A 27,935-nucleotide genomic window follows, 5' to 3' on the forward strand; every position below is an offset into this window, starting at 1 on the left:
CTCAATGTGAACACCATCTCCTTCCCCTCAGCCTTTGCCTGAATGGGAATATAATGGGAATGCAGAGCAGGTGGGCTACAGGGTTCAGTACTCCCGTGCAGGCTCACAGGGCCATCCACTCACCCATGTTATTACCGACCGTCTGGAGAGAGAGTTTACTATTGAGGACCTGGAGGAGTGGACAGAATATGAGGTCAGGGTCCAGGCTGTAAACGGCATTGGAGTGGGACCCTGGAGCCAACCAGTCAGAGGCAGGACACGGGAGTCTGGTGAGTTCCACGCTGTGGAAAAACGCTATTTTGTTTGGAAAAGTAATGCACAAACTTCATTAGATTAGTCAAATCTTCTTTTTTCTGTTAAAGGTCAAATTCCTAAATTGCCTCACACATATTTGTGTGAACATCAAACACATTTTCACAACCCAGAAATAAAAACACGCTGATTACTTCTGTGATACTGTATTTGCAGCATCTGTGCTGAATATCTTTATTATTAGTCATATTAGAGGTGTCAAACAAACACTTAACACTTTGCCATATGGTAAATCCATGAGCAGATTGTTTCCTGCTCAGATGCCCTGCTAGAGTATTTTTAATAGCCTCTTTAATATAAGCAAAGACACTGCTTTTCCATTCTTGCGTCTGCTTTCACGCTTTCACCAGGCATTGGACAGAAAGACATGGAAGGAGCTAAGAATGGAGTCTGAGGAAATTGAGAACACATGGACTTAAATGTGGAATTCCTGCGCTCTTTTTTTCCCCATACTCCAGCAAATTATTAGGAATCAGGCATGTTGTCCAAGGATGAGTGCCAAGGAGGAGAAGAGCCCTATTCTTGAGGGTTTTTTCCACCAAGCCAAAATAATAGAAGCTTCTGTGTGCATACGCAAACACAAATAATAAATCCTTCTCTATTTTAGATCCGTATGTACAGTAATTGCCCTCATACACAGCATATATGACAGACTTTTTGGAATATGTGGCAAACAGTAGACTATCCAGCCCTCTAATCTCTTTATTGTTCCCAGTTCCCTCCAGTGGTCCCACCAACGTCTCTGCCTTTGCAACTACTTCAAGCAGCATCCTGGTGCGCTGGTTTGAAGTCCCAGAGCCGGACAGGAATGGGCTCATTCTGGGCTACAAGGTCTATTTCTGCTTTTTATATTTGGCAGCTATACACCTTTTATTTACTGAGCTTTCCGAGGCATCTAATTAGTTTGGAAAAAACTTGAGCTTCTTTTAAGCTGTGAAATACACAGCATGGTTGCGGTTTTTGAGGCTATTTGTCCTACTTAATTTCCACATTCACTTTTCCCAACCTCTTTCTCCTGTCCCCTCACCGAGTCAGGTGGTTTATAAAGAAAAAGACTCGGACAGTCCAGTCCACTTCTGGACAGTAGAGGGGAATGCCACTCACAGTGTCCAGCTGACTGGTCTGGGGAAATATGTGCTCTATGAGATCCAAGTTCTGGCATTCACACGGATTGGAGATGGACGGCCGAGCTCTCCACCTATTCTTGAAAGGACCCTGGATGATGGTAGGAACACAGGATAGAGCAAGATTGAGCATTCCAATTATGTAAAAATAAATAGCAATTGATATTGTGCTGAATACTTTGGTAAGAGAATTAAGAAAAGGGAGGGGCTACTTATATGTTATGTCTAAAAAAACTTTAAATCTTTGTGTGGTCTTCACAGTCCCAGGACCTCCAGTGGGTATCCTGTTCCCTGAAGTCCGGACCACCTCAGTCCGCCTTATTTGGCAGTCCCCTGCCCAGCCGAATGGCATTATACTTGGTTAGTACATACAAAATGTTTTTTATTAAGATTTGGCCCCTAATTCTACTCTAGAAATCAATGGCAACAGTTTTTGCTCCCAATCATTGTAAACATACTTTTGCAAACTTTGATTTGGGTTTTTTTCCCCAACTAAGTGGATTAGACCGTATTCGTTGGGGGAAATCAAGTCTTGTTATTTTCCGGTTTGCAATAAAGGGACTGGGATTCTCTTGTTGGCTTACTGGGGATTTCCTTGTGAGTATTTATTCCATTAAACATCTGTTGGATAATTTAGTTTAAACTGTCCAGTGTGACAGACCTACAAAGTAGCATAGAGGAGCAGATGCTAATGAAATCCTGTCAGAAGGAACACAGCTGTCTGCAGCGCAGCTTGATTTCCCTTTTATTAACAGTATAAACAACTGTTTCTTCAGATACCACTGAAATACATGTTTCATTCTAACCCAGAGCATCTTTGACAGCTTTATTAAGACCATTTGTCTCTTCTCCAGCTTACCAGATCACGTACCACCTCAACTCTACCAATAGCAACACAGCCACAGTGGATGTGCTGAACCCTAGCGCCCGCCAGTACATGGTGACTAACCTCAAGCCAGAAACTGTCTATGTGTTTCGCATCACGGCACAGACAAGGAAAGGCTGGGGTGAGGCGGCCGAGGCGCTCGTGGTTACCACGGAGAAAAGAGGTAACTCGATGTGGATTTTAATACTGACATATTCGAGCGCTGGATATGTGGGGGAGTCATAAAAACAACAATTTAATTGAGAATATGAATAAAATGTTTCATCTGATGCTGATGAAGTGGTGTTTGGAAGCGTAGTAGCAACATAATTTGTATTTCTCTAACAATGCAGGAAATATAGTAACAGTTGTATAAATGGTGCTGAGACCTGAGAACAGACACATGTGTATGATCTCCGTAATGGCATAACATGCAGAGAGCTGCACTAAGCCTTTGTTGCACTTAGTTCATTTCCAGTCAACAGTTCAGCGAGCAGATGTGTTTTCTAGAGGAGTGTCTGTGCCCTGTGGGTATTTATTGAAGCACTCTGATGTCATTGTGAGAATGCATCAGTCCATCTGCTTCCCTCAAGGCATGTTGTGGATCGTGTACTATGCTACTTTAGTTTCTCAGCTACTTTTCATTCCAGCACCATAATCACACTTTCTTCTTTCTTGTCAGCTCTACATAGCTCATGCAAATATGAGTAAATGGAAAACAAGAAGTATATTTTAAAAAAACTGTTTCTAATAGCTCCAATTTTTTCCCCCGCACATCTGCAACTTCTCCAAACACTCAGTTTGTCCCAATTCATGTGTCACATGCGCACACAGCAGTCGTCCTTGTATTCCGTTGCCCGTTTCTCTTTCCCTTACTTGCCTCTGTTTTTGCTCCAGCTCGTCCTCAGCCTACCAGCCGCCCCCTGGTTCCTCAAAAACACGTTCAGGCTCGCCAGGTGTTGCTTTCATGGGAGCCTGGTAGTGACGGCCTGTCCCCCGTGCGCTACTATACGGTCCAGCTAAGAGAGCTTCCTGAAAGCAACTGGACGGTCCACTCAGCATCTGTCAGCCACGAGGCCACAACCTACATAGTATCCAGGTAGAGTATCATCGAGTAACGACATCTGGTTACGTTAAGGTGTAAATTTTCACATTCCCTTTATTAGAACAAATGTGTTCTCACACTTCTTGCTGACGCTTCCTCTTTAATATTCCCCTACCTTTTGAATAGCTGGCATAAGAAATGTGTTCTTTTAAAGAATAATGTTTCCAGAGGATTGCAGTTTGGAACGTAAACGATGGAAATGCATTTGGCAAGTACAAATGTGAAACTGTATTTGCCATTAAGGTTCCAGTTTGGTTTAAAGTATGCCTAATAGTTTGCTTCTAAACCTCGCAGTGAGACTCTCTTTTTGATGTATGGAGTTTAAAAAGTTTGAAGTTTCAATGCTGCAGTTTGTGATAAAGATTGATGTGCTTTTCTGTGCTTTCATCCCTAAGGCTGAAACCCTTCACATCTTACCAGTTCAGAATAAAAGCCACCAATGACATAGGGGACAGCGAGTACAGTCAGGAAAGTGAAGCAATCACAACTCTACAGGATGGTAAGAGTAACACGATGAGCAAAAATCTTTATTCTCATCGTTTACAGCATAAAAATCTGATGACATGATGCATCGTTTACCTTGATCAGAAAGAAGTGGGTCTATTTTTGATTGCTGTTAACTAAGGTAAGACTAAAAGAGTCCAAGTTCAAGTCAAAACGTGCTTGTTTGGAGACAGGTTTCCTGTGACCAGCCAACTTGTGCAATCACCTTGCACTTAAACATGGCCCAGAGGTTGAGGGTGTTACATGCTTAACGTCTGGACAACCAATTGGTTACCACAACTGCTTGGCAACAAAGTGGTTTGGGACAACTTGGCTGCCGACTGCAAGTTATTCAAAAATAAACTTTTTTGAACATCTATTTTTGCTCTTGTGTGACTCATCCTTAAGCACAAACTTGGTATAAAGCTGGAAATGTCTTGTCTGGCTTGCTCTGTAGCTAATAAGAAGTGCCTCTAAAGCTTACTCGTATGTAATTTTTTGAATGTATGCATGTCATATTGATGTATGGCACATTGATGGTGTGTTGTGCAAGACACTTTCTTGGTGAATGTGGTCATTTTCATTTAGTGACACTCTCAAGCTGTCAGCCAGTGTGAACGCTAGTGTTCATTTTCACAAAACAAGCTATTCCTTTGTGACATCTTTTATATGTTAGTGTATAGTATCAAGTTGTTATTTAAAATGTAGGTTAAGTTTAAACACAAAAAGTCAGAGGTATGACTTTGATCTGTATCATAGTGAAAACAGTTTTATGTCTGCATCAATTTGCCTTTTGCTGTGATTTGGACATTACTGGCAAAGACAACAACAACTGCACCATCATGAGACAAAAGAGCAACTTTATAAAAGAAAACAAAAGTTTGCCCAGTGGTGCTTATCCAAATCAAGAAACTCTGCTGATCTTTCCCTCAGCTATTTCTGACTCATCAATGGTTCTTCTGTTGTGGCTGTTGTGTATTTATGCTCCATGAATGCCACTGCACATGGATAGGTTAAGCATCTTGAATTGTGCAGATTTTCAGGTCAATTTAGCTCATTTATTTCACTTTTATTACCCCAGTGCCTGACGAAGCGCCCTCGATTCTCTCTGTCACGCCATACACAACAACGTCAGTGCTGATCCGCTGGCAGGTAAGAACAAACAAAACAACTTTATATATATGTTTTCAAACTTCGTGATCTGTTCGAGTGTGGGAAAGTGGCTTCTAAGAGAGCTTGATAGCAAACAGCAAGGCCTATACTTACAGTATAGACTGATAAACACACTGCCACACTGTCTGCGTAATAAAAAGCACCCTCACCCGCATTCCCACCTGAATTAACAGGTCATAAAAAGAAAAACAGGAGGCTCTGAGACACAATTTTAGTTTTATGGAGAACACTTGTAGACTTTATGAGGATCGAGAGTTGCTTGTGCTTTTTTTCTTTCTTCTGTGGGTTTGTTCCTCTCATTGTTTAATCAAAGGGGATTTTTCTTCAGCTTGGTGTGACATGGCGTGATTTTGTTTTTTCTGTCTGTGTATAACAGTTACTCTAAATCTTCTTAGTTGATGGTAAGTTAATGACAAATGTCAGTAATAACTGGGGGGGGGGTTTTGGCAGTTTTTTAGCAGTGAAGAAAAAAACTTGTTAAAAGGAGTTGGATCACTTGGATCGCATGTAGTCTTCCAGGCTATCTGTAGGTATCAGATGTACAGTGATGTGCTACATTAGACTAACAGTAAGTCTGCATTTTTCTCCTCAGCCCCCCTCAGAGGAGAAGATAAATGGTATCTTACTGGGCTTTCGCATTCGATACCGCGAGCTGCTGTACGACCGTCTCCGCAGTTATATTCACACAGTCAACAGTGCATCCGCCTGGGCTGAGCTCTCTGGTGAGAAATAACTGCTACCAACAAAATACATTTTATTATGCCACCACCTACACTATAGGATCCTAAGAAAAATGAATTGTGTACTATAACAAGTGGTATATTGCATTAACTGGAACTCTCCGGTGTGCGATTTGAAATGTGACATTATGAATTTAAAGACCATAAAGAAATAACCGAGGTTAGAAATTGCACATCAAGAAATACAGTCCTGCGCTTTACTTCAGTAACACATAATTATAAGTCTCTGTTATGGTTGATTATTCACATGCTGTCTTTATGCGTCAGCAGCCCCTTTTCCATTAGAGGAAAATTCTCACAAAGGCCTATACTGTTGCCAAGATTTCCCCACTGGTCTTGACACTTCACAGCAAAACATTTCATCTTGTGATCAGTGGTTATCAGCTGCAGGCTATTATTAGGTTTACTCTGGAGCCCTCTCTCTTTCTGCTGCTTTGTGAAACTTGGCCTATAATTTTCCTCTTGTTGACTCACTCTGTTGCTCATTCAGAGCTATGATCACCATCATTGGGTTGTTTTTTCTTATAATAATGTTGCTGCCCTCATTAACAGCAGCAAATTTTTGACTTTGAACCCTACTACCTTTGTCTCTCCACTTAACAGCTCTTATTTTGACTTTTTTTTTTATCCCTTTTTTTTGTGCAGCTCCCTACAGCCTCCGAAATCTGAGTGATTCAACGCTCACCCAGTATGAGTTAGACAGTAAGTTTCGTTATCTCTCTGCCTCTCGAAAGCACACATATAAACACAATAATTCAATCTGCAAACAAATTAGGTTGAAAAAACAAAACCAAAACTATTTTCCTTTTGAATCTCAATTTTTTTCTCAAGTGCCCGGCTTCCTAGAATAGAGAACTCAGAGTGTTAAGCAAATTAACACAACATTTGGCTGCTTATAATCACATTGCTCGGTACAAACACTTCTACTGAGGCCAGTGGAGCACTTTGTACATAGAAATTCTTGAACACTGAATACACAAGCGTGCCTGGTCCAGCATGCTCTTTGGTTTGCACATGTCAGCTTATTTGGATGAGCACTGCAAAAGCAGATGGTCACATATTTCTCCTGTACCCCCACAATGCACAATTCGACAGACTCATAATTACAGTGTCACTCTGTGAATTTGTAATTGAAATAGAAATGTCTTCCGAGGGCAGCAGTGTAAAATTCCGTGTAGTGTTGTTGTGTGGGTGGGTGTGAAACCATTCAGGGATCATATCCTATTTATTACGTTTTCTACTTCAACTAATTGTTTGGAGCACCATGGATCCCCAGGAGGTCAGCAGACCTCTTTACAGTTAACTGCAGAGCAATGGTGACTTTCATAAATGGGAAGATATTCCCATGTAGGGATTTTGCATACATGTCACAGATTGGTGTTTGATATAATTCCTAACCTTATATTCCAAACTGTTTACTTCTACTGCAGAGCTAAGTAAACACAAGCGTTATGAGATACGCATGAGTGTGTACAACGCCGTGGGTGAGGGGCCAACCAGCCCTCCACAGGAGGTGTTTGTTGGAGAAGCAGGTATGCACACTTCCTCTTATGGGCAAATAGATTTTGGGGGGTCATTTATCTTTCTTAAATGCCAAGTCTGTTCAGTTTTAACTGAATAGTTTCTCCTTGAGGCTGTCATTTTCCTAGTAAACGCAATGAGCATAGTAATGAAAACAAATATTAAAATCGAAAAACGTCATCGTTAAATGCGATATATCTGAACGGCTGTCACAGTGCCGACGGCCCCGCCCCAGAATGTGGCTATTCAGTCCGCAACAGCCACCCAGCTGGATGTGACGTGGGACCCTCCACCTGTGGATGCACAGAATGGAGACATCCAGGGATACAAGGTCAGAGTCTCTGCAAAGTGCCGCGTCTGGCACAGGCTCAACATGCCTTACTGGCTCACTTTTAGAGTGCAGCGTAACAATACAACAGTGTTCTGTTTTTATCATTAAATATTTACATTTTAGTGGTTCACATGAGATTACATCCATCTGTTGTTAATCACTATTAAATTGATAATTTTACACTTTTAGCGAACAGCGTTTTCCAGAGGGGGTTTCAGTAAAAGGTTCCGTCTGCTGCTCAAGAAAACATTTGCAGGGAATAAAATATAATTGTGTATTTCCCATAGGGGAGTTTGAAATGGGACTGAGTTTCATAGAAGCAGAAATTGCTGCATTCCCTGAACAGTATCTGTAGATATTTATTTATGTCTGTGCTATTCCATGTAGATTTACTTTTGGGAATTCCAGCGTAAGAACGAGACTGAGCGGATGCGGACTCTGTTTATGCCTGAAGGAGGGGTGAAGCTGAAGAATTTGACTGGTTACACCACCTATATGATCAGTGTGGCTCCATTCAACGCCGCTGGGGATGGACCCCGAAGCCCACCAACGAGGGGACGCACTCAGCAAGCAGGTAAATGTGACAATTAGACGCCAGACGTGGCTATACAAAATCGTTTATCAGTATGAAAGAGCACAACAGTCGGGATCAAGCAGTGTAGTAAAACAAATATTTCTGTATATAACGCACGCACACATGATGGAGATGTTTTCTAAAAGAAAAGACAAGCTTAAGACAAATGTGGTAACATCGTGACAAGACTAAAGCAGATAAATTAGAGCGTGTACAGCCGTGTTTATTCATTTGTCATATTTATGTGCTGGTGGCAGCACCGATGTTAGTTTAGAGAACCCTGAGAGTTTTCTCAAAGTGGATGAGTCAGCCATGGGGAAAGAATTTGATTTGACGATGATGCTAATCGTTGTTGTCAGCAGCATGCCAAACGATGTTAGCGGAGCCACACACGGAGCATAAGTTTCTAATCAGCTAACCCATTCTAAACTTACTTGCTGAATTTCATCTTTTGTCTGATGCTATGAAAATTTTGTCAGCGAGCTTTGAGTCTCCAGGCATGCTTTATCAAAAAGGACCCCGTGCGTTGCCCCCTTTCTTTGTTCTTCTTCTTCTTTCTGTGACTCGTGGGACTTTCTACCTCCGTGCCCATCTGCAAATGTGTCAAAACAATATTTATCTTCCAAAAAGCCATTTTTGATGCGTTTTACTACTGTGTCCCAGACTAGTAAAAAGGGGAAAAAGGAAGGTGTGCACAGATCCTCTGTTTTCCCCAGTGCTTGCTGTTTTGAGAGGAGGAAACAGATGACAAGCTGGGAAGGGGGTGGCATGCATTAGGAGGATAGTTATCCCTTTTTATTTTTTTAAACAAAGAGGCTTTGTCTATTGCAAGCGTCTCACCCCCTGCTCAAGAAGCTTAAAGGCAGCAGAGGAAAATGTGTTTCTCAGCACAGTGGTTTCAAGAGTTCAGCCTGTTATAATGGGGTCTTGAGGCAAAGAGTGTTCATTGTGATTATGAATTGCTCTGCCCAAGGTCAAACAAGTATACGTAAGCAATGCAGAACCTTTAAATCTGTATGTAGTTTAACAAAAAGTTTTTTTTATATAATCAGTGGAGTTCTGCTCATGCGCGGAGACTCAGACTTGCAGCAGTGGTTCTGGACCTCCAGAAGAGTTCTACTAAAGAAACAAGAAACAGCACCAGTGGAGAATTGTGATATTTCCACGTTTATCTATATTTTGTTGTTAGCCTCAAGAATTCCCTTAACAAGGCTTTTTGTTCAGATGAGAAAACTGAATTAGAGAAGTATGCCTCTGTTTGAGGCCTTTGATGTAACCATGGGAAGGACCACTGTATTGATCAGACAGAAGAAATATATGTCATGACATTAAAATGGCTCGTGCAAAAATTTACTTGGTATTTCATGAGAGAAGTTCAACTGAAGGCTAGTGAAGCAAGGGTTGTTTTTTTGTTCAATCCACTCATCTGGTTGTTTTTTATTATTTGACAGAGTCATTCTACAAAAATTTTAGGTGTTTTTGACATCTGTATGTTTCAGCTCCCAGTGCTCCCAGCTTCATTCACTTCAGTGAACTGACCACAACCTCCGTCAATGTGTCCTGGGGCGAGCCCACCTTCCCTAACGGCATCATTGAGGGCTACCGTCTGGTCTATGAACCCTCCACACCTGTAGATGGTAACAAATTCTTAACAATGTCAGTTTTCTCTGCACTAAATGGCTGCTGGCTATAAAAGCTTAATGCACACTACAAGATCTGAAGTTTTAGAGTCAACGCTTTTGCGTGTCAGTCGACCTTCTTGCAATCTTGTGATGTGCATTTCTTGAGCTACACTAACCATTACATAAACAGCTCATTATTCATTGCAACCTTATACATATCTACTACTATCATCTTAAATAATACACTGCTTCGGTGCCAAAATGCAAACATGTTTCTAATTCCATTACTTTCTGTGTGCATTTGCGTATGTTGGGTGTGCTTGCACATTGCCTGGCCTGTGTAAGACCTGCTTTAAATGTGGTGTGTTTGTCTAGAGTCTTCAGTGGCCTGTGCCGACTGTCTCCACTCCCCCTCCCCCCCAGGCGTCAGTAAGACAGTGACGGTGGATGTGAAGGGGACCGGCCCTCTGTGGTTGAAGATCAGAGACCTGGCAGATGGCGTCACGTACAACTTCCGCATCCGGGCCAAGACCTTCATCTACGGGCCTGAGGTGGAAGCAAATATCACCACAGGACCAGGGGAAGGTAGTTGCAGTGATGTTTTGGAAAGCTGACATTTTGTCACTAGCCCTTTAAACACTTATTACTATGTTATTCTTTCTCAGGTGCCCCAGGACCCCCTGGAGAGCCATTTATTACGCGCTACAGTTCGGGCCTCACCATTCACTGGACCCCTGGAGACCCAGGACGTTCTCCCATAACACGCTATGTAATTGAGGCCAGACCCTCAGGTAGGGGATTTAGTACAGTGGTTTTGAAAGTGGGGTCTTGGGGAATCAGAGGGGTCAGCCATCCATAGCCAAGGGGACTGTAAAATACATTTTGCTGTAATCTTAGAAATTAATATCTAAATATTAAGAATAAATATCCAATCTATATCCCAATTTGATATGGTTGTGAGACATGAGATTCCATCTAAGAGTGCAAATGGAAGCAAGCATGTTTTTGAAAGACGTTTGGAGACTCCATCACTGGCCTTATGTTACCTTCTGTGAGATTTTGATTAAGGAAAGTGGTGTAAAGTGTCAACATCTGCTGCCCTGGAGTCAGTGTCCCTGGCATTTTAATGGGTTATTGATTCAGGCGCTACATTCAAGACAATTGGCATCCTGTTTCAACTGTGATTGACAAGTCCTGGCATGGCAATGAGGGTGATGGATGGTAGGTGACTCACAGGCAGAGATGTGTTTCACTGCTCCTGAGTGAGAATCGGAAAGGCTATCTAGTCCTACATTTTAAAGGTTTCAAGGACTGATAGGTATTTTATGGCAGTATAGATTAAATGGAGGGGGGGGGGGGGTTCCCATATCCCATATCCCCCTTATCCATATGCCGGTGGTGAAAAGTTTCTATAGTATCCAATTACTTGAAAAGTTATTTTTGCCTTTAGATCAAATTACGCTGTTTTTTTTAAAAATGTTTGTCAAAGTTCAGCAACATAAAAAATTTATATCCATACTTGGTTATATTTGTGTACCCTATCAAGGAGTCATAGCTACACATTTATTTACAAGCAGCAGGGTGTAATAAATGATCTCTGGCATGATTTCCATAGCAAGCAGCAAGACATCTAACGCTGCTTCATTTGAAATATGGCTGCTCCGCTATTTATGTTGTAGAATTTGTTGGTTGTAAATTTTACGAGAGCAGTGAAATTGATGGATTGTGTAATATTTTTAAGAATTATCAATTACCCTTGGAGCTGCCAGCCAGGCCGGAGCCTTGTATCAAACAAACAAACAAATAGCCTGTTAACAATGACATATTGACACTGTTTAAATATTTTTTGCTTGCTTAACGAATATCGTCAGCCTCCTCCGACCCAATTTTTCCATTAAAATTCCATTACAGATGAGGGTTTGTGGGATATCTTAATCAAGGACATCTCCAAGGATGCAACATCGCACACATTTAACATGGACATCCTGAAACAAGGTGTCAGTTATGACTTTCGGGTCATTGGAGTGAACGACTACGGCTATGGCTCTCCGAGTCTACCTTCTCCCTCCATATCTGGTGAGCTTTCTTGTAATTGTTAATAGAATTGAATGAACTGAATTACATTAACTTTCGGGGTTAATTAAATCCCCTTAGGTCATTCAGACTTCACAGGAATGTGGCTACATGTTTTTAACAAGCATGAATTTCAATTTTCTGGTTTTTTTTTCTTATCTAGCCCAAAAAGTGGCTCCTTTCTATGAGGAATGGTGGTTCCTGGTCGTGGTGGCTCTAGTGGGACTCATCTTCATTCTGCTGCTAGTTTTCATCCTCATTATCAGAGGACAGAGCAAGAAGTATGCAAAAAAGTCTGAATCAGGTAAGTACACACAGTTGTGCAGCTAAGTGGAACATTTAACTATCATGGAAGCTTGTATTTCGCTTCCAGCCTGGTGGCATGGAGGGAATCTGATAACTTGCCTTTTTTAAATAAAACAGTAAAACTTATTACAGGGATTTTATTATTATTTTATTACTTTTGAAATACTGAGCAGAGAAATTGAGTTAACTTTGTTTTGTAGGGGGGTGAATTCTGCTTTTGAATGAATCAGGTCACTGACTGGGTTGCAGGGGAATAAAAAGCAGAGAAAGAGAGAAAGGAAGCAGGAACGGGGGGCATACTTGTCCATTCAGAGCAGCTCTGACATCAGCGGGTATTTCCCTCAGCTCAGCACTTTTGCCAGGGCTGTTTAACTGCCAGGCAGGGGAGGGGTGGGGTCCCTGTGGGTCACTGCCCATCTTTCTGACTGATGGAGAGAAAACAAGAGGTTCCTTCTCATTCCAGCACAAAGACACTCTCAAAGCCTCCATATCCTCCTCTAGGAATCTGGCCCAGGCCACTGGACCGACCGAATGCTATTTCTTTTTCTCTGTGTTGGCATAACCACCAATTGACCTTTAGTACCCTCGAGCAACCATGCAGGTCCTGGCCTGGCTGTGGCCACCTGTAGGATGACTGAAAGTGTTTCTAACCTATAACATGGTGAGAAATAGTCTCGAAAAATTAATCTTATATAGAAACCATCCTGTTCATATTGTTTAATATAGTAAAATCATGACACTTAAAGTCAAAGTTAAACATTTATGTCAATTGTGAGTTTAGCCCAGTCATTGGTTATAGATTATGAATGTGCTTCTTTATATACAGAATTAACAATAATGCTGCGGCTGACCTAAATTTATAGTATTGGTAAATACCAAAATCTTTTTAATGCTTTTTTTAACAGTTAAACCATCATTATCTGCAAGGTCTTTAACTAAAATGATATTTAATTTAATGCGAAAATATAATTATTGTTGTTATCCATGAATTTTCAAGTGTAATGTTTTACAACAGAGCTGGAAATATAGTAAAGCACATTATTAATTTTTGATTCAGATGCCAAATTGCATTTTTTTTACTTGCATTCCTGAACAGAAAAAAATTGTTTTGGTTTTTGAATCTTATGCTTGATTAATTTCTGACTTATTGGAGAGGTGCAGAGCCTGGCGCTCAAGTTTAGGTATAAAAACATACAATTTTTGACAGATGTCTAAAATATTTATGTTTCTCTGTTTTTATGATAGGTGGTTTAATAAATATGTTAAGCCCTGTCTATGTAATTTATACTAAATTTGTGTTGCTATATTCTAAGGGAATTTCCACTGACATGCCCTGCAAACCTGCCGAATTTCTCATTTTCATTCACATGTTTTTTGGACACTTGAAAATCTACATCGCTTGACTTGACGCTTATTAGGAAAAAGTTTACTTTACTGTTGAGGATTAGTTTGTAAGAATTATTACAGCTCTTGGAGCTGTCTGTTTAATAAAAAGCTAGAGTCTAAAATGGTTGGAATACCTAACAAAGACTGGAAACAGGGAATCAGCTAGCTGTATGAGGGAAAACACAATCCAACAACTAGCACTTCTGAACCTCACTAATTAACATCCCAAGCTAGCTAATCCCAGGGTATCTAAGTTAATCAGCTCTTGGCTCCAGTTACATATTTTGTTTTATTGATCTTTTCTTCTTACGCTTGGCTAGAAAGTGAAGAAGTGTATTTTTTTACAAATTGTGAGTTATTGCTGCAAGTCATAAATATGAATACTACTACAGTGGGGGAAATAATTATCTGATCCTTGCTGAATTTGTATGTTTGCTCACTTACAAAGAAATGGACGATCTCTATTTCTTTGTTTGATTTTAATGGAGTGACAAAAACCCATAAAAAAACATATCATAAAAATTATACATTGATTTAGATGTATGTGTGAAATCAGTATTTGGTTATCAAGGAAAACACAACTTGGCGGAGAAACCCAAGCAGTAAGTAAGATATCTTTTTTGGAGATGGTCACTGGGTTTGAACACGTTTCAGGAGGGACTTTGGCCTACTTCGCTATACTCAAACTCTCTAAATCCCGTCGTTTTCTTGGCTGCTACTTGGCTTCAGCAACAGATTTTCAAGAGGATTGAGATCTGGAGACTGTTCCTCTGTTTGGTCTTGGCCATGGTGGTGGAGAGGTTGGAAGGGAAGAAAATATTCTCTGGACAGGCGTGCTTTACACACATAACAAGTTGAGATCAGTATCTATAATTGATTGATTATAATCTGTGTGCCACACGAGCACACAGGCAGTTTGTCCCCTAGGGATCATATACTTAATTCACTCAATCACAAATCAGTTTATAACTGTTATGTAGAGTTTTTTCTGGATTTCTGGCTGATATTCTGTTTCTCGCTAAAATTAGAGACTGTATGTTTCTTTGTAAGTGAACAAACTTACAAATTCAGTAGGGAATCAAATAATAGCTCCCCCCGCTGTATTTACTTCAACAATTTGAACCTTTAAAATAAACACAATGACATCTGACGGCATGACTGATGAAGTAAAAGCCTATGTAATAAAAAGTGTAGACAGCTTTGGGAATAAAATGTTATTTCAGTATTGAGAATTTAAAGGGGAAAAAAAGATCACGTAGTTCCATCAGTTTTCCCAGACACTAACCTGCCTGTCCATCTGGCCTGTGGTCACACAGTGTCTCTGTACGTGTGTCCAGGTAACAACTCCAACTGTAACGCTCTCACCCACGGAGATATGGTCAGCCTGGATGAAGGACGTTTCCCAGCTCTGGAACTTAACAATCGACGGCTGTCTGTAAAAAACTCTTTCTGCCGGAAGAACGGCGTCTACACCAGGTGAGTGAGCAACACATTTCCAAGAAAATTCATGTTCCGATAATATTTAAAAGAAAAGCTTAATTTAATGTCCAAATGAAACAGCCATACGGTAAAAATAATTGGGTAATCTGTGGAAGCTATACCTCATGCCTGAAAACACTTTCAGCTCTGTTGAAAAAAAAAATACTCTTGACAACTCAAATGCACTTCTTCCGCTATCTAAAAGCAGCATATAAAGAGACTCACTGCAGCCTCTCTTAATGAGCTTCTGTATTTCTGTGAATTCCCAGCAATACTGGTTTTGAGGCCATGGCCTTGTTTTAAAAACCAATCACTGTGACTGACACCTGTGCTGAGAATACTGCACGAACTAAGTCATAACTCCAGGTTTAGATGTGACTGCACACTTTGTGTTAGCTCATTAAAACCTGTTTATTCTGCATATAAGATGTGGATTTATAGACAGCTGCTTTCATGTTGTTTTTGGACAGACTGTCAGTTATGTCATGTGGATATTACTATCCTTTGAGTGAAAAGAATGCAAATGAGACAAATGCATTCTCTGACTGTTTCTATATACCGGTAAGTAACAGTAAGCTGGAGAAATATGTTTGGTTGTGTCTTTCTATGAGTATATGTGTGTGTGTAACCTTGAGGACAGATCAAAGCAGGCACAGGTCTTTGAGATGCTTCCAGGCAGCTTCCTACTACTGTGTCTCTGACTTGAAGGGGGAGGCTCAGAGGGAAAGAATGCACAGATGTACAGTCAGCATTCTTTGAACTCAGCCCATAGCGAAGGAAACCAAATCCCAACACCTGAGTCTCCGATTATAGATTAATGCCACATCTTGATCTCTGGTCTCTGAATACCAAAGACAGGATGAAGTTCTTTTGCGTTATACCAGGATCAGAAATCAAACACGTTCCTAATCCTCCTGTATTCATTTTAATTCAGAACTGTGTCAGACAGCAAATGCCATTTGAAGCTGATCCTCACAGAGATTTTCTCTATGTGGAGATTATTTGTTCAGAGTTTAATACAAGGGCCAATATGTCTGGTGGAGAATCTCAACGCACAGGGATTTCAGTACCGTTGGACACCGATGACTTAATCTGCCCCGCTTAAACTTTAAGTGTACCTTTTTCCTGTAAGGAGATCAAAATAGATAAACACATCAATCTGGTAAAATATAAAGAATTTAGATAAAGTGTGGTCTCATAAACATATATATATATATATATGGCAGTAGTAATGAGTGCACACTAATAGCACATAAACGGCATGCTATCAAACCAAAGAACTCTAAATGCGTCTCAGGTTTGGCATTCAAATTCTTCTATGATCAAGAGGGAAGGATTAAGAGTGCAATTCCTTCTTGGCTTTGTAGTAGCGTCTTTTTGTTTTTTGAAACCAACTTTGACATTGGTTGTGGGTTTAAAGAGGTCTCGGCGAGGTAATTCAGTGTAGATTAACATGGTTTTAAACACTCTTGAGTGACAAAGCTTCCGAACACTTCAGACATGTTAATGAGTCCCTTCAGGCGATTGTAGCAAGAGAGCCTGGTAATGAGTAAAGACCAGGGGGCAGATTTGATTTCACCCTCTGGTTCTCATTCCTTACCTGACGTGCTGCTGACTGAATTTTGCTGTGAGAGGATTAAGTGGACCCTTCTCCGTCCAAATGAGAGCGCTGATAAATAATTTACGCCTCATTCAACAGTGTATGCGAGTCAAGGAGAAGGGGGTGAAAGTGGGCTGAGATTCCTCAGTGTTTTAAAACGGGCAGTTTATCATAATATCCCAGTAGGCTCGCAATAGCTGTTCTTCACTTTGGCTCGATTCTTTGTTTGGCTGTGTTAGGAGGGGGCTTGCTAAGAGGACTACAGAGGAATGCAAGTTGCTGAAGGTTACTTTGTGGAGTCCTTCTGGGGATAAGTGCAGATAAAAATTCAGACCTGTGATTATGGAAAAATTATACTCCTGGGGGAAATTTCCTCTGTCATTAACTTAAAAATCCAGTAACATTTACACTGATGCAAAGCTTTGTTGTTAAACGGATCACTAAAGGATGCTGGAGAATTGGGGAAAAAAGATAGCTTGTTATTGCATTATTTATACTTCTGTATTGGTGATACTCAGTTTAATTTTTTTTATATAAGATATAAAAGAACGCATAAAAAACACAACAACATACTAAGAGGGGTAGTAGAAGTAGGTCGATTGCATTTACATTAATAGGTAAAAACAGTAGACATGCTGTGTACAAATGTAGCGACCCTCCTCCAAGGGCGCTCCTCCAATACTCAAATGTATATAAATGAATATACATGTGCATAGAAAAAAAGAAGAAGAAAAGAATTATTCAATATGGCAGCCCTGGCAGAGTCCAACTCCCACCAGGAATGGGTCTTGCTGCAGTTGCACAAGGACTGGATGATCTGTACAACTGCACCAGTGGGCCAGTTGCCCCATCCTCCTGAAGCACCTCCTACAGGATGTCCCAGGAGACATGGTCAAATCCCTTCTCCAGGTCCACAAAACACATGCAGACTGTTTGGGCAAACCTCCCCTCAAATTACCTCAAGAGGGTAAATATCAAGAGGATAAATAACTGATCCAATTCCTTTAGCCAGATTCACCAGCTTAGGATCAAACTGCAGGGACCTCTGCCCTTTACTGCTGCCTGATCCACAAGCTTAATAAACTAATTGAAACTCAAGGGAAAAACAAGGGCGAGAGAGTACGTTTTCACTTGGGATTTGAAGACTGTTCGTGAGGTAGATGATGTAAATTTAGGAGGGAGGCGGAAATGTGACTGGTTTGATCTTTGAGTCAAATTTAAGAAAGGAATAAAAGATGACACCAAGATTGTCAATCTAAGATTCTCAGTCATGTAGAAAGAGCACACGAATTAGAAAAACTTGAGCTCATTGTATAGGAGCACTCCATTGTACATGTTTCAATTTTCTAAAGTTAAGTGAATTAACTTTAGTTTAACTCTCAGAGTGTAATTGAGTTAGAGCTTGCTTTGTGATTTCCCAGTGGAGTTTTCCATTTCGTCCACACTGCACTCAAAGTACCAGCCCTGTGAAAACTGCTGGAATTTACCCGCATTTTTGAAATGCTCTCCAAATATATTTATATGGAAAATGCTTATGCAAATGCACTTTCAATGTGTGGAGCGGCTGTGTGTGCACTCCAGCAGCTCCACTGGCAGCGACTGCCGGCCGACGCTGTGGCCTGGAAAGTCAACAGGAGTCAGTATGTCCAAGTAGTCTCCGCCAAACCAGCACCAATCAGCAGAAACAGATGGGTGTTTATTTAGGAGGACTAGGAACAGTGGAAAATGTGGAGGAGATTAGGAACCAAGAGCTTTTTTATTACTCTCATATTTACTGAAAACACCCCTGACAGAAGCGCACCATTTTAGGGAATGCTTTTTTCCAACTATTTCACGTTTTTCCCATTCCATCTTTCTTTCAGTTTTCAGGTTCATTGAACACCTTGTCCCTATCCTCCCTTCCCCCACACTTTAATGATCCTCCCTTTCCTCGGCCACCTCTCTTTAAGCTTCTATCTGAATTCCAAATGTGATAACCTAAGTATGCGCACTGACACATTAATCCATGCCATCATTTTGTGTAGTGTGCAATAACATTTACCCGAGCAAAGCCTGAGGCTGCAATTTGTTTGATGACCCCTTGAGTTCAGTTTATAATTTAGTCACAAGAGCCTAGTGGTTTGACATTCCACAGCCCACAGTGAGGACTGAATCAAGGAAATTATTCACTGCAGAAGAGACAGGCTGTAAGCAGCCATCTCATGAGTGTCCCATGATTCTCATCTAGTTGCCCTCCTACACACACTGAAAGAGAGAACACATGTGAGCTTGACAGGAAGCCCTAACTGTAGTGTCTCAGACGTTAGAGAGAACATCTAGAGTCACGGCATTTGCTTGTTTATCAAAAACTGTATTGACTACAATTTCTAATTTTAAAGGAACAAATCTATACAAAGAATAAGTAATAAGACAGTTAACCCAGGTTTTAATAGACTGGGAGTATTCTTTAAGTTTCTTTTTACTATTTATTGGAATAGAGCAGCAGAGAGATGACATGAAAGCTGGAAGAAAACAGTCTTGTGGTCGATTTGAAACTGGGCCTCTCCATTAGCCTGCTCAACCCAGTGAGATGTACTGGCATTTAAAATACAACCTGATTTATTCCAAAAGGTTTTGTTTTTGAAAAGCCAGGGTTTCTTTTGTTAAGCTTGACAACCAGTTTGAATCAAACTAATTGTGTGCATTTACTCTTTGATCAGGTCTCCTCCCAGGCCCAGCCCAGGCAGTCTTCACTATTCGGACGAGGATGTCAGCACCAAGTACAACGACCTGATCCCTGCAGAGAGCAGCAGCCTGACTGAAAAACCCTCGGAAATCTCAGACTCACAGGTGCAATAGCATTATATTGTTTTATACTGCATCTTCCCTAAGTAGTATTTCAGTCCTGTTTGTACCTGTGTACGTGTACCCACCGTCATCTCCTCGAATTCCTCAGGAATTCAGCTTTGCATTGTCAGCTGTTCTGTGGTTTTTTGCCTGTTCATGCTGGTGTCCTTTCTGTGTCACCCATCTCAATGTGTTTGGCCTGCAGAGGTCATAAGATACAGCTACAGTAATGCACATGGCGAGATGAGAGATTAATGACTCTGCTTACTGGTGGCAAAGCAGTTTTTAGACCAGGCAGTAACCTGTGGAGAATGTCACTCTACAAACATCCACCTGAGATCTAGGTCACTGCACTCAGCCACAGCACTCATTATGTAAGGCAGCGAGAGGGCATGCACTCTGCAAAATTTATTTTCCAGCTAGCTACGTAGTAAAAATTGCCTCTCCAGACAGATAGTTTATCCAATATTCCTTTTCAGCAAGTCAGATCAGAGTTAGTTAAATTGATCTCTATGGAAAAAAAGAGCACTGTATTGGATCTTGATAGTTAAAACGCGATCATAATTTTGAGTTTGTTTAAAGTTTTAAAGTCTTCTGTTCGGACTGATAGATTATTAAAAACTGATGTCAGAATGTCTGACTTGTGGCCTTTGTGCTGAGCCAAACTGCTTTTACCCAGCGAGTGTGATCAATAAATTGTGCCCTTCTGTCTGTCTGCATCTGTCTTTCTATTGATCAGCGTGTGCCATCTTGGCTTTTGTCTGTTCTCATTCTCACGCTTTTAACCAAATTAAATTTCTTCTGTCTGGTCTTATGTGCGTATACACTATGCTGTTTCTGTTTTCGTTTATATCACATCCTCTCTGTGGTTTTTGTGATTCATCTTGCAATCTGCAGTCTGGTTTGGAGCCTTGCAAGATAAAAGCATCAGGGGAAAGTAGTCTGGAATTCCCTTGCTATCAGGCTTCCTTCAGTTTTTTTCTTTCACCTGGGAATTCTTTGCTCTCTGTATTTTCCCAAATTATCTTGGAAAATCTTTCAGATAAATAAGTCTGTAGTGTGAATTCCAAAAGCCAGAAATCTCTCCCCACCTCGCTTTATCGGGACCTAAGTCATGCTTCCAGATCAAATAGAAATCTCTCTACAATGAAGTGCTACAGACAGGACCTTTCACAGCACCATAACATCCCTTCAAATGAAGCATTTCAACATTTCAACGCCTGTCTGACATATCTACCATTCACACTTGTGTATTGTCAAGCATGGCCCTAATGCAGTTACTGCCCCCCTTGGATGACGACACTTGTCTGCTGCCACTCTGCACATTCGAGGGGTCGATGTTGGCTTTGATGGAGTGAAATGCACAGAGCCTTTCTGTTAGCCCAAGGCTCCCCTGCCATGCTCCTGACAGACCACCATATCAGCACCAGTGGTGCTCAAAAAATCTAGGAATGTTCTTTGAAGTTTTATTGAGCGGATAACTCATAGCTATCAGTATGACATTGTGCTGTCTGTCCTCCTTAATCCCCGCGGCCTCCCCCAGCAGGTATAAGTTCACTATTGTGCTCCTCGTGAAGAGGGGATTTGGAGAAAGCCAACATTGACTTGGCAAGGCAACAGGGTCACCATTACTGTTCTGCTCCCCTGCAGGTAGAGACCTATTGACTTCCCTTTTTCCTTTAGAGTGTAGGTTTTCTCGCTTTCCAAGGTTGTCTCTGTGGCAATGTCTTTGTGTGTAATTTAAAGCCGAAACCAGTTAAAGGCAAATGACCTCATCTCTGAGTCATATTAAAGATTATGTTTATTCTGCAGAGTGGCATTCCAAGGGAGAGAGATGAAAATGTTGGCTTTCTCTCACATACTTTTTCTTTCAGACTTTGCCGCTCTCTTTCTCCATCCTAATACTCGCTGCCTCTGTGGTTACTGCAGCTTTTTTTTGGCTGAGACTCAACCGACAATATTATCTGTAATATTTGGATTGTCACTAATGACAACACACTAATTTTGACCAGCCACGTTTAAAGTTTCATGTCATAACCCAGAATAAAGTTCAGTTGCGACCGCAAATAAATAAGAGTTGATATTAATAGCTTTTTGGCTTGTGTACAAAACAGAGGTTATTGGAAAGACGCAGACATTTATATTGGCTGGATGGGATGAAGCGCATGTAAAACGAGCATTAAACTGACATGCTTCCTTAAACTAGGCATCACTTCTAAAGGGAAAAATCTGAATAAATGCACATGCTTCCATTATGCATTTCATCTTTCTGGGGCAGCTCTAATGATCAATAAGATTTTAAATTTCTCTGAATATAATTGTTCTGATTAAGCAATATGAAATTTACTAGTTGGAGACTGGAACTACAAAGGAGGCTTAGGCCTTGCCTTGATGGTGGCAGTATGCTACTTTGCTTTGATAAAGCTGGTATTTTAGCGCTAGCAAAAGTGTCCCATCTTCTCCTTTCCAATTTCCTGCACAGCTTTTGCTAAAAGCTCATAATGATATATGTGCTGTGAATGTGCAGGGATTTCAAGTCCCCTCCAGCCCCATATACACTGCCATTGTCTTTATCTCAAAGGACCCCTGCTGTGTTCACTTCATCAATAAGAGTGACTTAGACAGCATCCCCTTTCTCCCCCTCCTCTTTGCAATAATCCATAACAAGAGGACAAAGGGCTGACTGTTGGGGTATGCATCAATTTTGGGGGGGATGGGGTTGGGACCTTGCTTACCAGAGAATTTATTTACAAAGTGCAGTAATTAATTCAAAGCGCTTTTAACATGACTGTAAGTCTATGTCATTTCTGGAGCAACACATCCAAATAAAAAGGGGAATAATTCAGACGGTGGCAAACACAGAGATGACAGCAAGCTCATTTTCAGCAAGCCGATGTCAAATCTCAAATAGATTGTCTGAACGCCTACATGGTTTGTTGATGATGACCAATTTATCTCCAAGAAACTGTAATTCTGACCCATGATTGATGCACATCTTTGTCATGTTTTTTCTCAATTTTATTTCCTCCTCTCCTTTGTTGTTTTCCCTCTTCTTTGCTAGCAACTGTAAACAGGATCACAAGGCAACTTTATTATGCCGATGATAAAATAAAGTACTGTCAAGAGGTTTCGCTAGTTAATTGGATAGATGTCTTAATCTCTTTCACCGCCTAATTTAACATCAAAATGATGAAAAAATGCTTAATAATTGACGCAGGCAGGCTGGTATGTGTCTGTCTTACACATATCCTTGCATAAATGAGACGGTTATTCCCTTGAGGCTGAGGTGCAATGCTGCATTTCATGCCTAAAGTCTGTTTCTGTCACACCATTCAGCTCTAGTAATTAGCTTGTAATGAGTTGAAATAAGGAGCTGTATCAAGGGCTGCGCGGCCCCAGAGGCAAATTGTTAAGCATCTTTACTTTAGGTTACTCAATTGCATCCGTGTGTTATTTCTGTTAAATATTGGTGATAAACCAAAAGCAAAGGCAGACAGATTGGAGCGCTGTACTTGTAAGCAGAACAATTTAACAGTCACAACATCTGTTGCACACACTCAAAAATTGTGTCGGAGCAGGCAGGAGGATGCAATTTCCTGTGTCAACACTTGGTCTACAGTCACGCTTTCCCGTTGCCACACACGGCTAGAGTGGTTTTTCATCTCTCAATGCTGGCTTAATTCTTTTAGAGTGAAGTAATGCCACTTGAAGTGCCTCAGTGTGTCTTGCTGGTCCACTGTGAATGGATGTTTTTGTGTTGCTGTGCTGCTAAATAGACTGGTATGAATAGAATGCTTCTCAGACCTAAGTGTTTTAAGTGTTTACAACTGGGTGACAATATTGCAAACAAAAACACAAATACTGAGCCATCCCACACTCTGGCTCTCCTTTATTGAGAGGAAAAACGATATAGAAGAAAGGGGGGAAAATAGGAGGTATGTTAAGGGGAACGTGGCTTGTGCAGTATCTGCCTTTGATTAATTCGTGAGGGAAAAAAACAGGATACTTTCTTTTAAAGAGAATCAAAATGTAGGATCGTTTTTCCTATAATTCAGCACACAAAAGTTTCTGTTTGGACTTTTATAAACTCTGCTGACATGGAGAAAACAAAAGCTTTTATATAGGGGTTTGACATAGGCATGAACCAGGAGGCACAGGGAAATCTGAGACAACTGCCATATGTATGACATATGTGCTGTGCAATATCCAGCGAGAGATCTGTTCTTTGAGTGTGCGCCAACAGCAATGTTTCTGTACATGATTATGAAAGGCCCGAGAGAGCAAGAAATTTCTGAAACACTCACGATTATCAGCACCCTCTCGGTGGTATACCACTTTGAAGAGAACAGGCTTTTGTTATGCACCTATTGCATGCTTATAAGAGCGTCTTTGGGAAATTATCCAGTGACATTTTTGGCACAGTCAACTGTGCATATGTTCATTGTGGCAAGGTGATTAATCAGACGCTGCCTGGCCGATTGGCAGTTTGCTTTCATGGCAATTAGATTACCATGAGCAGTCCCTGCTGAGCATTCAGTGATCACGTTCCTTTTTGTTTGGTGCATGGAATGTTTCTTGACATGAATACAATAGTGCTTCTAGCTCAACCTGCAGCAAGGTGGAAGGTCACTGGTGAGAATGTGCTGAGAACTATTATTTCTTTACACATAGCAAGAATGGAATTCAGACTGAGTTAAAATGTGAAGCAAAATAACTTTAACAATGCTTCAGTGCTCTCAATATACTCTTAAAGTTGATGGTAGTGTTGGAAAATGCACTGCACAATACAAAACTGTGTTTTTATTTCATCCTTTTACCTTTTCATACCATTCGCACAGAATGGCACAAAGGCTGTATTTATGCATTTATTTATACATATTGTGGCATTATCACCATCATGACTCGGCCATTTGAATCATTCTGTTATGGTGATGTACTGTAAAACCCATTGTTTTGTTCACCCATAGGAGGCGCTGGTGTTTTCATATGGAACAGGTGGCCTACATACACTTCCACTGCATTTGGTGAGGTTCCTGTGGCTGCCTGCTTTGAATGTTATATAGCCCTATAGGCGACTGGTTCCAATTGGTAGCCCCCATCCAATCCTTTCCCTCAGATTCCTCTTACATGTTAGGTTTTATATGCCACACTGTGTAACACAACACCAAGCCCTGTCTTGCTGACGTGGTGTGGTCAAGGTCTTAGATCCTGAACATATAGATCTGCTTATTGGTTAAAGTCCCGAAGACAAATTGACCTTTGCCATCTCGTGTTGACGGTTTTCTTGTGCACGTTTCAGTAGCAAGTCATCCTTCATGCTTTGACCATCTTTGACCATTTTGTCCGTCTGTACTTGTGCTGTGTTGTAAATGTAAGTGTTTGCATGTGTTTGCTTTTTAGACAGCTGTGGCTGTAAATTGATGCCTTAGAATAACACAATAACTTCATGTTCATTTTCATTCTAGCCTCAACATCTTTAACTGCTACACATGGAAACACTACAGAGTCACACCATACTCACAACATAAACCGCTGTCTCTTCTTTTTTTGGCTTCTCAGGGCAGCGACAGTGAGTATGAGGTGGACCCTAACCGTCAGAAGACCCACTCCTTCGTCAACCACTACATAAGTGATCCTACCTACTACAACTCCTGGCGTCGCCAACAGAAAGGCATATCCCGGGCGCAGGCCTACAGCTACACAGAGTCAGAGTCAGGAGAGCCGGATCACTGCGCCCCACCACCGCTGCCCCCTCTACCTCCACTGCCCCCCCAGCTGAGTTCACCAAGCCCTCAGCCTCAGCAGGCTCAGGGCCAGCCCCAGGGCCAAGGCAGCCTCTTTAGACCCAAAGGTAGCCGGACTCCCACCCCCTCCCAGCAGAGCTCCAACCCTCCGAGCCAGCACAGCACCTTGTACAGGCCCCCCAGCAGTCTAGCCCCTGGCTCACGGGCCCCTATTGCTGGCTTTTCCTCTTTTGTGTGAAAAATACTGAGGACATAGAAACTTCTGAAAATACCTACCCAACTTGTGTTGAAGAAGAACATAGCATTGCAGTCAGCCCAATCAAGTCGCTCATTCTTTATTTTCATCATCAATTTATTTTTCATAACTTACATGTTATTTTTTTTTTGTGAGCTTGGATGTATCAAAACATTATGATACTTTTTGAGGCGTTTTTTTGTCTAATGTGTGAAAATGTGCCAGTGTAAACTTTGGTTTCGCTCACCGGCTGATAAAAACAAAAAAAAGGTCTCTGCAACATCTATTCACTTTTATTTTGTTAGTTGAAATACTTGCATGGCTTTATCATTTATTTCCTTCTTTTTACTTTTTTAAACTCATTCAGTGGTAATATCTGATTCTGTACAAAGTCACTAGAATCTTTGAAAACACACACACACACACACACACACACACACACACACACACACACACACACACACATAAATATATATATATATACATATATATAAATATTCTATAGTAGACATGCCTAGAAGACAAAATCAAGTCATTGCTGACTCTACTTTGACGAAGACTGATATGACAATATGATGGAGCCATATTGTGGAAGTTAAAGAACAATTATTTGTTTGGACTGGATGTAAAAACAAAAAGCTGCCAGCGTAAAGGTGGAATTTATGCCAAATCGAAGACATTTAATGTGCTGGTTTTGAGAGTTTTAAAATGACATTGAAGAAGCAATCATGGATTAAAATGGAAAAACTCTCTGGCCTATAACATACACATACATAAAAAAAAAAGTCAGACAGCATTTGGCCATAGTAGTAGGTCAAATGTCAGTGACTGCGGCGTGCCTGAAGGATCCTGCAGATATATGAAAAGAGTGTATATCTGTTTAAGTGGAAGTGTTTAAGTCTGTTTTTTGTGAGTGTGTTACAGTGGATCGAAGATGCCTTGATAGAGAAACACATATTTATGATCTCTGGCACCAATTGTGAATGGACTGTTGATGGTGCCCCGAGACTTTGGCATCGTGTTGCCTCATGTGGGCCGGGAATCAGTTTGCATACAAAACCCATATCTCATATTTCACTTTTTGCTGGCTCAGATAAACACTCACGAGTCCGATTCTACTGAAATGCTTTGGAATCCAATTAAGAGGTGAAGTCTCAAAACTGTCATCAGGAACTGTTATAAGGGAGCACAGCTGCTAGTTCTACAGTGTGATTTTGATAAGAGACCAAGAGGATTCCCACCACCCCCCTGTTTTCTTCCCTGCTGAGATAACTTTTCGCTGTCACTGATCACTATCGCTGGGCAGCGCCGAGCCTGCACCAAGAGATGATGTCATTGAATTGCCTCACCTCTTTTCCTTTTATGTAAACAACCACTCTGTAATATTCAGGTGTGACTGTATTGTCCCAGATGCAATTACGTGTGTGCGCGCGTGCATGTGTGTGTGCGTGGTCACTCTTCTCGTGTGTAAGCTTACAGATCATTCACTTTATGTCTGTTTATAAAGAGATTGTTCTGCAGCAACTGTAAACCTGCCCGGAGTAACGCCACAGAGGGCTGACGTGGTCCAGCCACCTGCCAGGCGCACTCACAACGCTATAGTGAAGACTCAGTGGTGTGTTCTTAGTTTTCATAGTTCAAAAAGCAGAAAAAAAATGTCATCTACTTTTTTTTTTTAATTATTTGTGGGGTGATTTCATTGTACGCAACAAAAGCTTATCATGCAGAATCTGAATGAATATATGATCACAGTACATTTCTGAAATAAATTATTTTTCAATGTTAACCATTCTGGTATTGAATTGTGAAACGTAAAGGGGAGATGGGAGGAAGGGAAACATGCAAACAGTGGTGTTAACCCCCTTCTTATTCAGACTGTGCAGAAAAAAAAGCCCTTCGTTCAGAAGCAGTAACTCCAACTTTTGCCACAAACCATGACCACATGACCTCTGTAGCTGTGCCACAGTAATCAGCAGATTTCCATTTTCAGTAACACCCATCGAATCTATTTCCTCTGTAAACCTTCTCAGGCACTCTAGCACAGTAAATAACATACATGGTGATCACAGTAATCTCTTATTCATTCTTATTCAGCTCTAAGTGTGTGCATAATCAACTGATTTCAACATTATTGAGGACCTATGTGCAAATCATACCACACCCATTGATCACTATCTACTCCATTCCTCTTGTGTGTCTGTTTAAATCTTTCACAATGCCAGTCGTTTAGTTGTTGGCTTACTTTCCCAGATCCAGTTAATTGGTTGGTAAACTCTGAATATGCCAGAATATGTGGTAAACACACCAAAACAGCAAATGTTTGAAGACTTTACATTAACTTTCCAATCTTTGTAGCTTTTAGAATAAAGAAAAAGACTGGACTGATAGTCTTCCGAAGCTTCCCTGAGTATCACGCGATGGGCCACATGCTACGTC

General features: G+C 41.0%; 1 protein-coding gene across 6 annotated transcripts in view; it reads left to right on the forward strand.

The window, feature by feature from the left end:
• The window catches only part of sdk2b (sidekick cell adhesion molecule 2b), a 282,756-nt gene extending 255,471 nt beyond the window's left edge, over nt 1–27,285 (forward strand). For 2 of the 6 annotated variants that reach the window (XM_076887659.1, XM_076887662.1), the window contains 22 exons: nt 32–269; nt 1,028–1,143; nt 1,348–1,537; nt 1,698–1,796; nt 2,291–2,485; nt 3,199–3,400; nt 3,802–3,905; nt 4,971–5,041; nt 5,655–5,784; nt 6,448–6,504; nt 7,233–7,334; nt 7,539–7,654; nt 8,042–8,228; nt 9,728–9,865; nt 10,226–10,435; nt 10,516–10,641; nt 11,762–11,926; nt 12,087–12,227; nt 14,932–15,091; nt 19,394–19,523; nt 24,488–24,544; nt 25,080–27,285. In XM_076887659.1, coding sequence (XP_076743774.1) covers nt 32–269; nt 1,028–1,143; nt 1,348–1,537; nt 1,698–1,796; nt 2,291–2,485; nt 3,199–3,400; nt 3,802–3,905; nt 4,971–5,041; nt 5,655–5,784; nt 6,448–6,504; nt 7,233–7,334; nt 7,539–7,654; nt 8,042–8,228; nt 9,728–9,865; nt 10,226–10,435; nt 10,516–10,641; nt 11,762–11,926; nt 12,087–12,227; nt 14,932–15,091; nt 19,394–19,523; nt 24,488–24,544; nt 25,080–25,502 — 3,357 coding nt within the window. In that variant the 3' untranslated portion in view covers nt 25,503–27,285. The remainder of the gene's footprint in view (nt 1–31; nt 270–1,027; nt 1,144–1,347; nt 1,538–1,697; nt 1,797–2,290; nt 2,486–3,198; nt 3,401–3,801; nt 3,906–4,970; nt 5,042–5,654; nt 5,785–6,447; nt 6,505–7,232; nt 7,335–7,538; nt 7,655–8,041; nt 8,229–9,727; nt 9,866–10,225; nt 10,436–10,515; nt 10,642–11,761; nt 11,927–12,086; nt 12,228–14,931; nt 15,092–19,393; nt 19,524–24,487; nt 24,545–25,079) is intronic. The other 4 variants (XM_004556690.6, XM_076887660.1, XM_076887661.1 and 1 more) reach the window with 4 other exon arrangements.
• Nucleotides 27,286–27,935: the final 650 nt, after the last annotated feature.

The sequence above is a fragment of the Maylandia zebra genome, linkage group LG8 (assembly GCF_041146795.1).
Source record: "Maylandia zebra isolate NMK-2024a linkage group LG8, Mzebra_GT3a, whole genome shotgun sequence".
Lineage (NCBI taxonomy): Eukaryota > Metazoa > Chordata > Actinopteri > Cichliformes > Cichlidae > Maylandia > Maylandia zebra.